A 16327-nucleotide genomic window follows, 5' to 3' on the forward strand; every position below is an offset into this window, starting at 1 on the left:
ATATGCAACTTTCAGAACATGACATCTAGTGACGAGTAGTTGGGTTAGTAGTTTTGGTAGAACGCGGTATTATATTGAATAAAAAAAGCAGATAAGTACTCGTAGTAGGTACGTAATCGTATTACATGTATTTAGCTGTGGTGTATTATAATTAAAATCTTTACGTTGTAGTAAACTTGGACAATATTTATTATTATAAATAGAAACCCAAGTAGTAATGGCCGAAACTCTTAGGAACCTGTGTAGGTACTCTTCATTATTTTTAAAAATAAGACGCTGAAATATAATATATATATTTATTATATTTTCTTATCCATTTCTATGACCCTATAATGTACATAACAAATTCACGAATTTGTATAATACATACTATTAATAATTGAATACTAAAACATAAATTAGACAAATTATCTTAAGGTAATATTTTTATGAATAGAATGGAAATTCCATATTGTGTATTAAAAAATTTTATTTATCTTCATAACTATATAAAATAATACAACAGTCAGAAGCTGTGAGAAGAAAAATAATGCATAAAACTTGCTTAGTAGTAAATTAGATATATACTTGTCTATTTATTTGATTCAATACAAATAAATTGCTCTATGAGAAAAAGCTAGAAGCTTATATAAACAGAATAACTGTTCAATTATGAAATAACGAAATAATTACCTAAAATACAGTATGTGCCAATATGTGATAAATTAACAAAATATCAGATATATATATATATATATATATATATATATATATATATATATATATATATATATATATATATATATATATATATATATATACTTAATTAACATTATTTCATTTTATGTCTAATTGATAGCACAAAGACAGAGATGTGATTATACATAACCGCATCTCTATCTGTATGATATAGTTTTTTCACTTCCGTGGCTTGCGGTGTCGACGCGAGTTGCAAGATTAATTCTTGTTGTTATACACAATTTGTAGTAATATTTTTTTGTGAAGAATTTTGTGATGAAATTAAATACTTTACAATCAGTGAATCTTCACGAGAATACCTATAGGCTATAATCTAATCAAATCTATTTGGAAATATTACACACTTTACGTCACTAAGTAGATCTATTTCTTATAACAAAATACGATATGCTTATCGTACAATATAGATAATTTATGAATTGTTTCATTTGAAGAAAATATTATGTATAGTACTAAGCATTTTTTTTTATAAATTCTTGCTCTCGTCCGTTTTTATTTTCTTCGCTGGAGATTCTTTCAAGGTTTCTGCAAGCAAAAAGGAACATAAATAAAGTATAAAAGATCCACTATACTTATATCATCACGATATAACTTGGGAATAATTTCTCTTAGTTGGATGGGAATAATTCTCTTAGTCACCTCTTATGAAACCCATGGGAAATGAAAGTGTGGTTCAAGACCACAAGGACTAAGTAAAATACGAAACAGTAATGGACTTAAAATTGTATAAAAGAATACTATAATATAGTTTCGTTTTCTTTACTCACCTTTTTCGCCGACTAAGGTTGATTTAAGCGCGAGTGGGTCAGCAGTTGGTAATTTGATTCCTTGTTTCAATACCATTGTGCCATCCTGAAAATTAATTTCTTTATAACAATTGTAAAAAGTGAATAGAATTATAGGTGTTTTACTATGATAGAATAAAATATTTTGGTTTACTGCTTTAATAATTATGTTTTGAAAACAATACTGAAAATTGAACGGTAAAATTAGTGTTGAATTTTCCGTAATTGGTAAGCATCGATGGCAAAACTATTAATTCGTGAGATGGCGGTAGATTACTCATTCTATCTTTGAATTTTAATATCGGCTAATACCAAATGTTATGTTTAATACAATGAGAACAGTCGTCTCTTACTATATAACTTACAAATTTTCAAAATTATTGTTATAGTTTCCTTCTATCTATATGCAATAATTTAAGAATTAATATTAAAATACTTACCTTCATTTCTACTAAACCCTTTTTAGCCATAGCTTCAACTTCGGCCTTGGTCATCACAATCTTTTGTACTTTGACCATTTTTTTACCGATTTGCATTTCGCACAACTCCCCAGTACCTATAGCTAAAATAAAAATGTTTGAAGTTTTAATTAGTCAACATCTGATTAAACATTGTAATAAATTGTCGATATAGGTAAAAATTACTTACGTCTGGTAGTGGCGGGTAATGGAAGGGGCTTGACTCCTGGTGGCAGAGCCTTTATGGGTACCTATAATTAAAATAAAATATTAATTATTGTTTTTATATTACTAAATATTTATTTACATATTTGTATTCTTGTATTCTACTTGTATTATTAATTTTACTATACTCTTATACCTATATTTAATTTTCATCCATTTGGGTCATACGAAGTTGCAATTAGATTTGAAGGAAACACAACTCCAAATTATAAAAATAACTGGTACTTATAGATAATAAAAATATCATAGAATTCATGGTTATCATGTATTGCTTAGACAGATGTTATGAAATAAGTGTTTAGTTAACATTTATTTCATGAATCTATATGTAATCTGATTTAGATATAAAATTGGTTATACATACTTTTTTTAAAGTTTGTCCTGTTGGTGACACTAAAACATCAGATGGTGATTTTGTTTCACTATTATCAGATGTCTTGTTCGGCTCCTGCAATTAATGTTTTTATTATATTTTTGTTGATATTTTTTTTGAGATTTTATCGATAACCTTTTAAGATTTTATCGTAATTGTTAAAGATTTTTTAATACGTTTAAAAGTATAATTAAATTAAATGTAATGGAATAATATTCCATTTAATTTTATTTAATATAGAGTTAACATTACAGTTTAACATTTGACTATAAAATCTAATGTTATACATTTGTATAACATTTGATCGACAACAATCTTTGACTATTTTCGTGAATCTGTCTTTTATGTTTACAGGTATTATATTTGGTCTATATGATTGCAAATTTATTCTTGAATTTAAAATTGATATCAATGCCATTTATTGCCAATGACAATAAATTAGGATATAATATTATGCATTTATCAAAATAATATCAAACTATTATGTCGCTGGTATTGCAATTTGAGAGTGTGAAACGTTTACAAGAGTTGGACATTGAAATTACCTAAATATGATATATTCAAATATATTATTACATTTAGATTTCAATAGGTTCTTCATTAAATGGAAAGTCATGTATTAATTTTTTTCATACCACTGAGGTCGTAAAATAGGATATGGATGACCTGAAGTGGTTAGTGCAGCCTATGAACGCCTACAATACGGCATTACGTGCGTGTTACAGACTCTGAAGAAACCACTTTAATCCCTTTTTGAACAACCCCATGCATCTCTTGGAAAAACCTTGCTACAAAATATTTTTAGTCTTTTCCAATTATTGCAGTTTGATATTTTATAACTATTAACATTAGTATCGATACATTTTTTTTAATAACTTTTTACTCACCGTTTCACGATTTTCAGATGCATCTTCATTTTTATTTTCTTTTTCAGGACTTGGCGATTTCTTTTTATCATTTGGTGTTTCTGCTTTCTTTTCTTTAACATCTTCTTCGGTTTGTTCCTCTTTCTTTAATTTATTGGGTCTGCAATTATTATAAATGATAAATTAAAATTATCTGATCCATTTTAGAATGATAAGTAATCATTGTAACATAATTACACAGATATTGCTATTTATAAAAGCTTTCGGAAGTAATATTTGTAATTTCATCAAATAAAATAATGAAATAAATTTTATGTAAGATTCTATAATGGTAATGAGAGCAAAATAGGCTTTATTTAATTTAGGTCTAAAATATGCACTGGAAGTGTTTTTAAACTATATCTGAGTAAATATACTTTTGTTAACCCACACATAAAAAAGAACAAGACACCGTATGTCGTTGTTTTGTTCTATCATGTATGCAGTAGCGATTTTTTTTTATACAACTTAGAATGGCAAATAAGCTGACAGCCCACCTGATGGAAAGTGGTAACCATCGCCTATAGACATGAGCAGACATAACAGAGTATACTGTTTCGCCCATGAGCAGTATTTGTTTCTCAGGGATGTGCTATAATAAAAAACATATCGGTAATTCAACTGTGTAAACAGCATTTTACTAACACTTCTTTCGGTTGGTCTTTGCGCGGACGACCTCGCTTCCTAGTGGCTGGCGTGGCAACGGCAGTCGGGCTGGAACTAGCCTGTTGGTTAGGTTTCGGAGGCACTTTATTGCGTCGTACCTTGACTCGACTCTGAAACGTCAATATTACAAAGTTTATACAGTAACCAATTTTGTGAGAGAAAAAGAAAGTTTTTAATTTATACGTAAAAATACTTGTATATTTTTTGCCAATTCTATTCTATAATAAAGAATGACAACTTTAGGAACATATAAAATTATATTCTTATTTTTTTCTTAAAAAGATAAGAATTATGTTATTAACATAACAATTATGTTGGTGTTGAATTTACTAAGAAGTTTAGTATCAATATATCGTCATAGTTGTAGAATACTGACGGATATATATATGTAATTTTTGTCAGACCCGTAAGTATTCTACGACTATGACGATAAAGAGGTATCAATCATTATTACAATTATCGTAATTAAATGCACATTACCACATATAAATACGATTATAAGTAGGGCGCAGTTATAATTAATATTTGGTAATCAAATAATATTCTTACATCAGTTTGTTTTTCATCATATTCTTCATCATCCATATCAGAGTCCTCTTCTTCTGATTCTTGGGTTCTGTGAAAAGAACATTAGTATTTCAGTTAATATCTATAGTATATTCTCACTATTTGCTTTGAAAGCGCCAGGTTTATATTATGTACCATGTTGATTATTATTAACGTTACCTACCTGTCGCGTATCATTTTCGCATAATCCTTGATCTTGGAGGGCCGCGTGGAACGACGAACGTTATCCTCTGAACTATTTTTATCACTGTTGCCATTCTTAATAACACTCTGAAAAATATTTTTCATTAACAAGAGCAAAGACAATTATGATGAAAAGATATAATAAAATATTATAATTTAATTTATAAAGAAAAAGTAAATTGCATTTTTTTTTGTAAACTTCAACCAGTATTAAGTCTTGAAAATTCACATTAAGATTTGATAAATAAAAGAGTGTCAATACTTACTTTTGATGCATCTTTTTCTTTAAGCTCTTTCTCTTTAAGTTCTTTTTCCTTTACTTCTTTTTCTTTCAGTTCCTTTTCTTTTAGTTCTTTCTCATTATTATCTTTAACATTTGTGTTGGACGTTTTGACTTCCTTTATTTCTTTTGGCTCCTTGTTCTCTTTTGTGATTGTTCGACGTTCAGGCACTTTCTTTTCTATTGCTGTCTTCAATGGTGGTTGTGGTTTCTTTTCATCGAGCCTTAAAATATTTTTAAATTAAAAAAATTAATTAAAATTCGTTGCAAAACTTTAAATTGGAATGAAATGACAATACAATAATGGAATGTAGTAAGTAATTAATAATATCAAAATCATAAAAAGGGAAATTATCATTAACAAGAAAATCAAACAAGAAATTATGTTTCATAAATTAATAAATACCTCTGTTTTGGAGTGGATGTATGAATCTGTGGTCGCCTAAGCCTGAATGTATCTGAATTCTTTGCAGGCATCTTAGCTGGTTCACTGCGAGAGTTAGTCTGGAATTTTTTAAGTATCCAGTATAAGATTCTTGATATTTCATCTATATTTAAGGCATAAATGTATTTGGAAATTAAGAATGTATAGTAATATTAAAATGTTGGTTAAAATTAATGAGCTTGATTTTGCGATAGATTACAAATTGTTAATAATTATTATATTATGTACCATAATTACTTCCTAATTGACATATGCATTTTCTGCTGTCAACCAGCTTCAGTAGCAAATAAAAATAGATAGAATTAGGCTCGCATGTAATAATTGTTGGTGTATGCTTTGTATAGGCAGTAACAATTAATGAATAATATCGACAATTAGAGCCAATCTTTTTTTAACAAGTTTTGTTTTGTATAATTATTGCTATAGCAAACTTATTAAAAGAATTTTTTTATACAACTTAGAATGGCAAACAAGCTGACGGCCCTCCTGATGGAAAGTGGTAACCGTAGCCTATAGACATGAGCAGTACCATGGACATAATAGAGTATACTGTTTCGCCCGTGATACCTCCCATGCGTTGAAAAGATACGTGATCAATAAGCGGGGCCCCTTGTAAAAGAGACTGATACTTACCCTTTTTAAGTCTTGTAATTCTTTTTCTAGTAGACGCAAGGATTTATCACTTGCGCCAACGCTGTTTGTGCTCTCAACTTTATTATTGGGTTTTTCTTTATTCTTTTCTTCAGATACTACAAAAGAAATAATGCTTTGAGACGATTGTTCAGTTTTATCTAATATAGTGTGTAATAGTCAAAACAAATAATCATGTTCTTGTATATCTGTAAAAACTTACATTTGTTTGTTTCTAATGTGGATTGTTGGGCTTTTCTCTTTATCTCTTCAGCTTTACGTAGGATACTTGCAGTCTGGAATTATTAATAAAACTTTATTATATATTTATTTTTTCTTTATGTATCATCAAAGGCAATAAATTGGAAATAGATATTTGTTAGAGTGATTTTCGAAGTGAATGAGAAATTTTAATAGACAAAATGTACATCTGTTCTATTTAAATTTTGTATTCAGTATCGTTCTATTTCTATTCTATTTCGGGTTTAATAGTCGGAATATTATATCACTAAGACAGGGAGTTAAATTTCTTCGGGCCTTGTCTATATTTTTAGTGTTAATTTATAGGGTATCTCAATTATAAAACTATCAGGTTTGAAGCGCTCATAGAAAGTCCCCCACCCTTATCTTCTCAATTATAAAACTGAAATATGACACAAATCTATATTTAGTCGTTGTTTACTTTTTTTTTTCGTACAAAATTCTTATTTAAAAACACAGTCTAATAATTAAAATAAGTTAAGTTTTAATTAATAATATTAAAAAATTAACCTGTTTAGTGTCATTTTTGCTACTGTTGCCAGGCGTTGCGGCTGCGGTTGCGGCAGGAGTGACAGATGCGGTGGAAGTGATAGATGCGGTGGGCGTGACAGATGCGACGGGCGTAACAGATGCGGCGGGTGTGGCGGATACGATGGGTGTAGCTGTAGTCCGCTTGGGTGGCACTTTCTCGGGTGTTTTGACAAGCGATTCCTTCCTCACTACGGCTAAAGTATCTACTGTCGACAGCTCCGTATAGGTCGCTTCCGATTCACTCTCTATGATTATACAATAATCAAATATGAAGCGAGAACAGTTTGTGCGATCTTAATTAATCTGATTTGGACTTTAGAAATATCATTTGTTAAATAAAGGTCATCATTTTAAAATATTAGTGAAACTCGATACTTTTTGCAGCGAAACAATTAAAAAGAGCAAAAAATTTAGAGCTTCCCAATAATATAATACCAACTAGATTCCTTTGGAAAAAGTTTCACATTAATGAGTCTTCTAAAAAAGATGCTAATGATTCATATTGCACTCTGTACATATTACATATGTAAGAGCTAATTATTAAGCAATCAAATCGGAATAATATAATGATAGTTAAGTAAGAAGTGTTTGTAAGGGCTGGCTTCGTGCCAGACTCCTGCTCATAGGGAACAGATAAATAATGTCATTTGATTCTTACCTTCAGAATTAGTGTTGTCAATTTTGGATTCAGATTCATCCGGTACATTGAGCTGGAAGAGAAATTTAAAATATAAGTTAATTTGTCAGTCACATTGACACAAATTAATAGATGTTAAATGTACCTACTAACCATAAAGTTATCTGCTTTCTTTATTTCAACTATCATGTGGTCTCCTTCTTCTTTCACTGGAAATTAATAAAAAAATTTATAGTTTAGTAGATCTATTAGCAAATCTATAGAAAATGTTTTGAAAAAAAAAACTTCTAGAGATTATCATAATTACCATTGATTCCGTTATCATCATCCTCATCTTCCGCATCCATCTCCATAGAGGAGTCCTGTTGATGAGCAAATCATATATTAATATAGTAAGTTGTAAAGTTTTTAATGACTATTTTTATGGTCACCAATTATAGAGATAATTTATGGTCTTTGCAAACAAGGGACATTTTGTTAGCGAATAATTTCTTTTTGCGTTAACTTTTTCTTCCCACGCTATTCAGTCCAACGAGAGAGTCCTCGGCTAAAATTTTATTACTGTTTTAATTATATACCAGAAATTGCATGTAACAACTTGTTAGCATACAATTTACAGAGAGAAAAAAATATACCTATAGACAAATGTTCATTGCCTGCACATGTATTTATGTTTGATCTAATATAAATTTAGTAATGTAATATGGGGCTTAGCTATAAACTTACTTGCGAATTCCGTAGCTCATCCTCATGCGCGGTAGTTAGATGGCAGTCGAGTTTTTCCTTCGAAGTAAAGACTAGTTCGCACAGGTCGCACATGAACTCTATACCTGCATGAGAAATGTCAACAGTTTATATATCTTATTTCGAAAGATGACATTTTAGGAGAGCTTGTAAAGAAGTCTAGAAGTCTATTTGAATAAAGATTATTTTTATTTTATGGTATAATAATACTTACCATTAACATGTGACTTAATATGTGTAGTGACAGCATCAACATTTTCGAACTTCTCCTGGCAGAGTGGACAGGTGAGATTCTGGGTGGCGTGTATGGCCGAGTGATATATGAGTTCATCCTGTGTAGTGAATGTGTCCTCACATTGCTCGCACCGAAATTGCTCCATCTGTCCGAAGGGGCCTCGATTGCCATGTAGCGCTAGGCGGTGCTTAACACGTAAATGCCTGAAAATATTCGAATAATAGTTAATAGTGAAATATAGAATAAATAATAATACAAATACAGCTGAATAGTGATGGAGCTGCGAAAACAATGTCACTATTACTTTCCATCCTCAGATATCAGATGAAGTCTATGGTACCAGCCTTAAGGGGGGGGGGGGGGGGGAGAGTTGGGCGTCTCTTAAGGTCACTGAGGTTCAAAAAGAGTATCGAGTAAAAACTGCTGTGCCTTTTAGGGCTTCTGATATGGACTGTATGATTAAAATTTAAGTTACTGATAACATTAATATCAATAATGATAAAATTTATATTGATTTGGATATAATTTTATACATTTTAATAATATTTAATAACAACTGTAAAACATATTTATCGCATTACCTTGTGTAGTGATGTGACTTTATAAAGCTTTTATTGCAATACTTGCATGGGTAAGCCCTTTTGCCTGCGTGAGAGCGAACGTGTCTAGTCAATTTTGATACCGAGGAAAACTCTGCGAATTAAAAAATAAAATCATTAATCAATTATAATTCCCAATTATGGCTAATATAGGTTTTATATGTTATTTGCGCATGTTCATAGCTTATTTTAATGAGAGTAAGAATAAGTGATGGGTTTTGATTCCTGTCGACTCACGCTCTGGACAATATTCGCAACGAAATCCCCGTTTCTTATTATGTACGATATCTATGTGCCTTTGCAGTGTATTTCTTTCATGGAATCTGTAAAAAAAAATTGTTTACTGATATGATGGAATTTGAAATATTTACAAGTGAAATCGAAAACATTGTATTGTTTTCAAGGGAGTGTTGTATTAGTAAAACTGGACATTTTTCCCAAAGAAATATGGATTATAACCCTTTAAACAAGGAATAAACGAATCTATGAAAAGAATCGTTTTAATTAGCGCTCACATAAGAAAAAATAAGACAGCGCATGTTGCCATCTCATTTTATTTCATGGCCTCGCTAGCGAGAGCGATTCTATCAATAAATTTGTTTGTAGTTTACGTACAGGGTACAGAATAGGACAATGTGCCACCTCCCTCAACCAATACAACCCACGTCGGGTCCAGCTCTCAATTTATTATTTATTTAAACTTTATTGACCAATAAAATGTGGTACAAAATTACAGGTGGGTGAACATTTTTATACAACATTACCTTAAAATGATGTTTCCACAGTATATATTCCTGACATTACCTTTTATTGCAAACATGACACACATGTTGTCGATAAGCATCGTTGCCATGTTTCCTTTGATGTACTTCTAATTCGTCTTGAGACAAAAATGCCACGATACAATGGTGACACTTAAACTGATACAGATCACTATGCATAACCTAAAATGATAAATTCATTATCTTTCTAAATATGTAGATAGAATAATAAATAATTGTAAAAAATGGATTTTCGAATGTTATGATTGGTATTTAAACGGTATGTTACTTTGATATTATTACAACCTGTAACAGCATTCTAAGCTGCAGTATTAATGAGGACAAAAAGGAGAAAGTAAAGTTTCTTATGTGTAACGACTACACTAAGTTATCAGACGAGGAGTAAGCTTGTTTGCCAATAATGTAATATAAAAAAAAAATAACAGATTATTATTCACCTTTTCATGACGTTTCAATAATATAAAACGCTTGAATTTGCGTCCACAAGCCAAGCACTCAAACGGCATTTCGTCAGAATGTATTAACATATGAGACGCCAAATCGTGTTTGTTGAAAAATTTACTGAAATTAAGGTTTAAACTAATCATAAATGTATTCTCATTTATTTCTTCAAACCTTTGATTTTTTTAAATAATAAAATTGTTACATTATTTTGATTCAGAGTATTTCTAATCTGAGACATTTGGTAAGTTGATACAAAATATGAGTAAAGACAAAAAACATCATTTCATTTTCACTTCTATCAATAAATAATACCAATTAGATGTCTTGTTAAAATGCTGAAAATAGTTGAGTGAAAGTCTTATTTGAGTACCTATTTTTTAAAGTTTAAAACTGAATTTTATTATTGGTATTTGAAATTTATGTTGTACATCGAAATGTTTAAATTTTTAGATAATTTTTTATTTAACATACAGATAGATGATGCCATATTTGAGATTAATTTATGTTTGTAAAGATTTATCTAATTGATATTGTTGGTCGAGATAGAAACTCTTTATATTATTTTTTATTCCACTACAATATTTACTACAGTTTGAGTAAGAATGGCGTCATCTGATGAACAATGGGTACTTTACCAAGGAAATTGAACATTCTTCTCAGAGAAAAATGGTTCGAAATAAGAAAAATTACTTCGAACTGTCTATGAACAGAGTGTGTACTATAGCATCGGGTTATTTAAGAGGGGTAAAGAGGTTTTCTTAGACATGGCAATGCGCGCATAACGCTCCTGGTATTACAGGCGTTCGTAGGTTACGATACTCGTTTACCATCAGGTGGACCGTATGCTTGTTTGCCATCTCAGTGGTATAAAAAAAAGTGTACAACTTTTAAGTTATTTTAGAAATGTGTACTTTTACTGGTGAAAATTTTACTTAAAAATATCATCATTTCAACCATTAACTACTGGACATAGGTCTTAAAAGTATGCTAATACATAATTCATGTTTTATCCAGTATAATAAACTCTTTGTTAAATTTTTTTTTATACAACTTAGAATGGCAAACAAGCTGACGGCCCACCTGATGGAAAGTGGTATCCGTCGCCTATAGACATGAGCAGTACCATGGACATAACAGAGTATACTGTTTCACCCATGATACCCCCCCTATGCGTTGCCATTCCTGAGGACTCAGGTGTTATTCCTTTGTACCCAGTAAATTCACCACTACTGAAATGCATTAAATATGTAATATAAATTATTAATATACCTATAATGCGTACAGATATATAAAAACTAGTAAAGTATTTTTCATAAATGAAAAAGCCTTTTTGGTGTCGGGATTAGATAATATAGAATTATGGTTCGATACTTACGCATTACATTGACTGCAAGAAACAGTTCTGGCTCTGTGCCTTTGGACCTTATGTAACTCTAGCAGTTGTTGTAGGGGATAAGTGCAGTCACACAGGGAGCATGGCCAGCGATTTGTATTTCCTGACGTCACCTCGCCATCTAAGCCTGCGTGACAACTTACGAGTACTAAGAAGAAACTGTATTTTAAAGTGTAAGGAGTTATAAGATTTGGTGATAAGTGTAAATGATACATACCGAGAGAGGGACTTGTTAGTAAAAGAGTATTGCTAGCAATATAGGATATGTTGTGAGATCGAACTCTACCTGACACACTTTCGAAATCGTCATGATTAAATCCTTGTGAATTGTTAATCACGATGGACCCACTAATTTCACTTTATCTATTATTCTTCTCCATATAATGAATAATGAGAATTATGTTTTTAACGTCTTTTTCAATATTGTTCTAATATGGCAGGTTATGAATCTATTGCTGCCATATAAATTATTTTGGTTTGTTAGCTGTGTTAATCAGAAAGTTGGTCGGTAATTTCAATTAAACAATTTAAGAGCCGACCAGTTTCGAATTCGCTACTTTTGGTATATATAAGTTATGGGAATAAATTAATACAGATTATCCTGTATAATATAGTAATTAAATAATATTATAGGTACACAAATCAAATACTTACATGTAACTGAAGTAATAAAGGAAAATGTAAACAGCAACTACTGTTGATAAAATTAAACATATTTACTCTTCATTTGTACGTATTAAAGTGATATATTAAAAAAAAAAAAATATGCATTTCATTAGGTTTGACAATAGTCAAAATATAAATGAAGAGTTAATAACATGTTTAATAATTAGTAAACCATGCTAAATGTAAACAACAAAATATGAAAAAGCTATGAACACACGCAAATTGAAGATAATACTATTACTACTACATAATTATATACATAAAAAATACCTTTCCTGGAGGTTGTTTCTTTGGCAAAATCTGTTTCATTTTTGATCATTTCAGATCCATCTTCCAATTCATTAATCTGTCAAAAAACATTATATATAATATTAATTAAAATTATAATTAAAGTAAAAATAATATCATATTTGCCTTTTTAACATTGAAAATGTGAATTCAGCATTTTTAGTAAGGAAAATGTTTGTTATTATAAATAATTGTCTTATTGAGAAATAAAACTGTTCAGCAAACTCCATTATTGTCATGATGGTCATTGCTGGAGTATTGTTTTGTGAAGAATGAAATTATTATTTCATTCCTTGTAATTTTTAATAATGACATAAATTATAAGCAAATTAGAAAAAAAAAATGTCATATATGTAAAAAATATTGCATGAAAATATAGCAGAAAAAATTATCATAAAAACAAATTCCCATTATGATGAGATAAATAATTGGTGAGTAGTTTTATGCAGTTTGCACAGATAAATATAAATCTTTTTTATTTCAGATACAAAGTAGCAATGTCTCAATGTTGTGTTTTAAATAAATGAAAGAGTATACCTTATTTGCTTTATGCAATATAGGAAACAAGCAAACTACAATTAACAAATATAACGATACATTTGTATAAGTATATAAGTCATATTGCTGAAAGTGATCTTTTCAAGACAACCTTAGGATAATGGACTAATTGTTATACAAGTAGGTATGATAATATTTAAGAATGTTAACAGCGTAAAAAATTAAGGAAAATAATTATAAGTTAATAATAATTATTTATTTCTTATTGCATTCCATAATATAATTAGTAGATAACATTTCAACTTTAATTATGGACCCTGTTGGGCACAGCAAGTAGAAGAGAGGAGGACAACTCTTTTTTTCACTTTAGAAATAGTCTAAGAATTATGTGCTATCTGGCCCCTTTTTTGAAAATATAGACAAAGAAAATGTACTTTTTAATAATACTGCTACTGGTAATAAGTTGGCAGCCCATATGGTCAAAATTAGTATATGTCACCGTAATATGAATAGATCAATGTGCTCATTGGTTGTATAGTGATGTTGAGAATATACATTTGTGATTTTTGGTTATCATAGTGTATGGCTTTCTTCAGTACAAAATACAAAGATAGAATTTTATATTTGAAGCAAACAAATAAGATATCATAGATGTCACAGATTACATCGTGATGCTGACCCCTCATATATTGACATTTAACAACCCCTCCCCCCACAGTACTAAGGTGTTATGCCTTCATATTCTCTAATTTCACTGCCATGGCCTATCATTCAAACCAAAATACAGCCATGTATGCAGTTGCTTTGCAGTAAAAATAAAAGTACAACAGAGCTATTAATTAAACAGACAAATTTTGTACAATCTCTCTCTTTTACTGAAATAAGTGTTCTGGCATACCTTTACATTATACATATTGTCATCATCCTCACTGTCATATTCTTGGGAGGTTACATGGACTGTTGCACCACCCTCGACTATAGAGTTGATCACAGGCTCCTTCAAGATTGTTTTAGCAGATTTATACAGCTGAAATATTAAAACATTCCATTATAATTCAAAAGTACTGAATTAAGAGACTTCAGTTATTACCAAATAAATTACTTTGCTATACTTACTTTAGTAAGTTGAGAAGGCCATGCAATGCTTTCCATTGGAGTTCCATTTTGAATATAATTCAAGATGGTCTCATCCGTTTGATGGCAAAGTTGTTTAAATTCATAACAAATATCCATGAAGAATCTACACCGATTACATATAAATGATGGCATCTTGTCTGATGGAAATATCTGTAAAATAAAAGTTATATTAAAATAACAATAAGTAAAATTGGAAATTACAATAATAATTTTATTCATATTATTTATGTAGTCCACTTTTTAGTAGCTATAGGTGGCGCTTGTACTGATGACAAATGATTCTAAATTTCTTTTTTATCAGTATCTCATAATAATTATATCAGACGCTTATGTAGAAGTATGTGATCTCAGTTTTTGGAAAATGAAGACCTCAAAAAACATAATAATAGATAAAAATCGAGTTTTCGGCGCCATTAGGCAGACTAATACGTAGGCAAACCCCTTAGATTATAGGTGGCGTCTTTATAGTAACCTAAATTATATACTAAATAGTAATATTAAGATTAATAATGTGAAAATAATAATAACAAAATTTACCTCGATAGATATGCTTGATAGAATTTTGACGGACAGAGGAATTGCATTTTTAGGTTTTCTTGATCTGTCATACAAGTTTGTTATGGAATTGTCTTGACATAAACAAAATCTACACAGTTTTAATGCACTCAAAGATTCTTTTCGTTTCTCCATTTTACATGTGATTTATAATAACTAATGTACAAAATATATTTGTTACTCCATAACCTCTATTAAATTTCCACAAAAGAACAAACCAAACGCTTCACTCTGAGTCACACTAGCGCCATTGAAACAAATTGGACGCGTTTAATAGCAATGCGGCGACGCTAATCTGCAGCGCTACAGGTGGAGAGTGGTAAACAGCAGAAACAAGAATGAAATTACAAGCGCCATCTAGGTTTACAATTTCTTCTATTCATCAAAAGGTTGCGCTACCATACAGTATGTATGCTACCAAATAAATAAGCATGGGCATAAGAATAAATAATCAAATTTTATGTGATAGGACTCAACGGAATTTTGCAAAATGTAGTTGGTAGTTACGTAGTAGCAATAAAGACAATGATGTGAAAAACTGTCGATGGATTTTCCAATGTTATACCTACCACAACTACATAGATACTATCGATACCTACTGATGGGTCTTTTCGTTTGTGGAAGTAGATATTTTAGATAACTACTTTTAATTTTAAATTTGGTGTAGATAAATTATATCTCCAGTATACATTTTCACATAGGTACATATAGAATTTTAAGTAGAAATTGTTTGGCCTTTTAAGTTGCAAAAAGATATAAACCTATTGTTACAACTTAAAAAAGCAAACAATCTGCCAAGTAATGAGCGGATTTAAGGGCGGCGGGGGGGGGGGGGGGGGGGGGAGGTTTGTTAATAATGAGATTTAACGGCCCCATTGCTGGAAATTATTATGGTTTACTCTTGATAAATTCGTCATGACAGGCTTACTGAACTGACTTCATCTTAACCAATTATCATTAACTGGAACCTTGCCAGTGCAAATCCTTTAGGGCAGGTGCGGTTAATATTCTATTATCATTTGGCAAAAAATAATGCCTTCTGATTGATTTGATTCTTAAAGACTGTATATATATCTTCACATATCAGGTAGTTTCCCGTGTTATTGCACCTTTTAAACTGAAACAGCCATGCAAGCATAGCCGCTTGGAGACAAAAATACGAGTGGGATAGCAGGTAAATGACTTTATTATTGAATAGATTTTTTAATTTGGAAAAAGTGAAAAATAATATCTATGTAAATAAAATCAAAGTCCACTCGAAAGACGTTTGTAAGGGAGCACCTCGGTGTAGATAAAAACGTT

General features: G+C 30.4%; 2 protein-coding genes across 2 annotated transcripts; both read right to left on the minus strand.

Annotated features, from left to right (window-relative positions):
• Nucleotides 1–763: 763 nt before the first annotated feature.
• On the minus strand, nt 764–15294 carry LOC113522482 (DNA ligase 1-like). Its single transcript, XM_026908172.3, has 24 exons — nt 15008–15294; nt 14450–14620; nt 14232–14360; nt 12818–12893; nt 9245–9356; nt 8643–8866; nt 8411–8514; nt 7992–8046; nt 7838–7893; nt 7706–7757; nt 7027–7292; nt 6479–6551; nt 6259–6374; nt 5587–5684; nt 5167–5404; nt 4881–4987; nt 4700–4766; nt 4130–4260; nt 3467–3605; nt 2571–2654; nt 2172–2232; nt 1964–2085; nt 1506–1590; nt 764–1263 (listed from the first exon to the last, which is right to left on the minus strand). The coding sequence occupies exons 1-24, from the start codon at nt 15158–15160 to the stop codon at nt 1205–1207; spliced, it is 2778 nt and encodes a 925-aa protein (XP_026763973.2). The 5' UTR covers nt 15161–15294; the 3' UTR covers nt 764–1204.
• Nucleotides 9366–12523, minus strand: LOC128201294 (gastrula zinc finger protein XlCGF49.1-like). Its single transcript, XM_052897844.1, has 4 exons — nt 11864–12523; nt 10482–10605; nt 10067–10206; nt 9366–9585 (listed from the first exon to the last, which is right to left on the minus strand). Exons 1-4 carry the CDS (start codon nt 12094–12096, stop codon nt 9447–9449), a joined length of 636 nt encoding a protein of 211 aa, XP_052753804.1. The 5' UTR covers nt 12097–12523; the 3' UTR covers nt 9366–9446.
• Nucleotides 15295–16327: the final 1033 nt, after the last annotated feature.

This window comes from Galleria mellonella, unplaced genomic scaffold, assembly GCF_026898425.1.
Source record: "Galleria mellonella isolate WM207_F2 unplaced genomic scaffold, CSIRO_AGI_GalMel_v1 utg38, whole genome shotgun sequence".
Classification (NCBI taxonomy): Eukaryota; Metazoa; Arthropoda; class Insecta; order Lepidoptera; family Pyralidae; genus Galleria; species Galleria mellonella.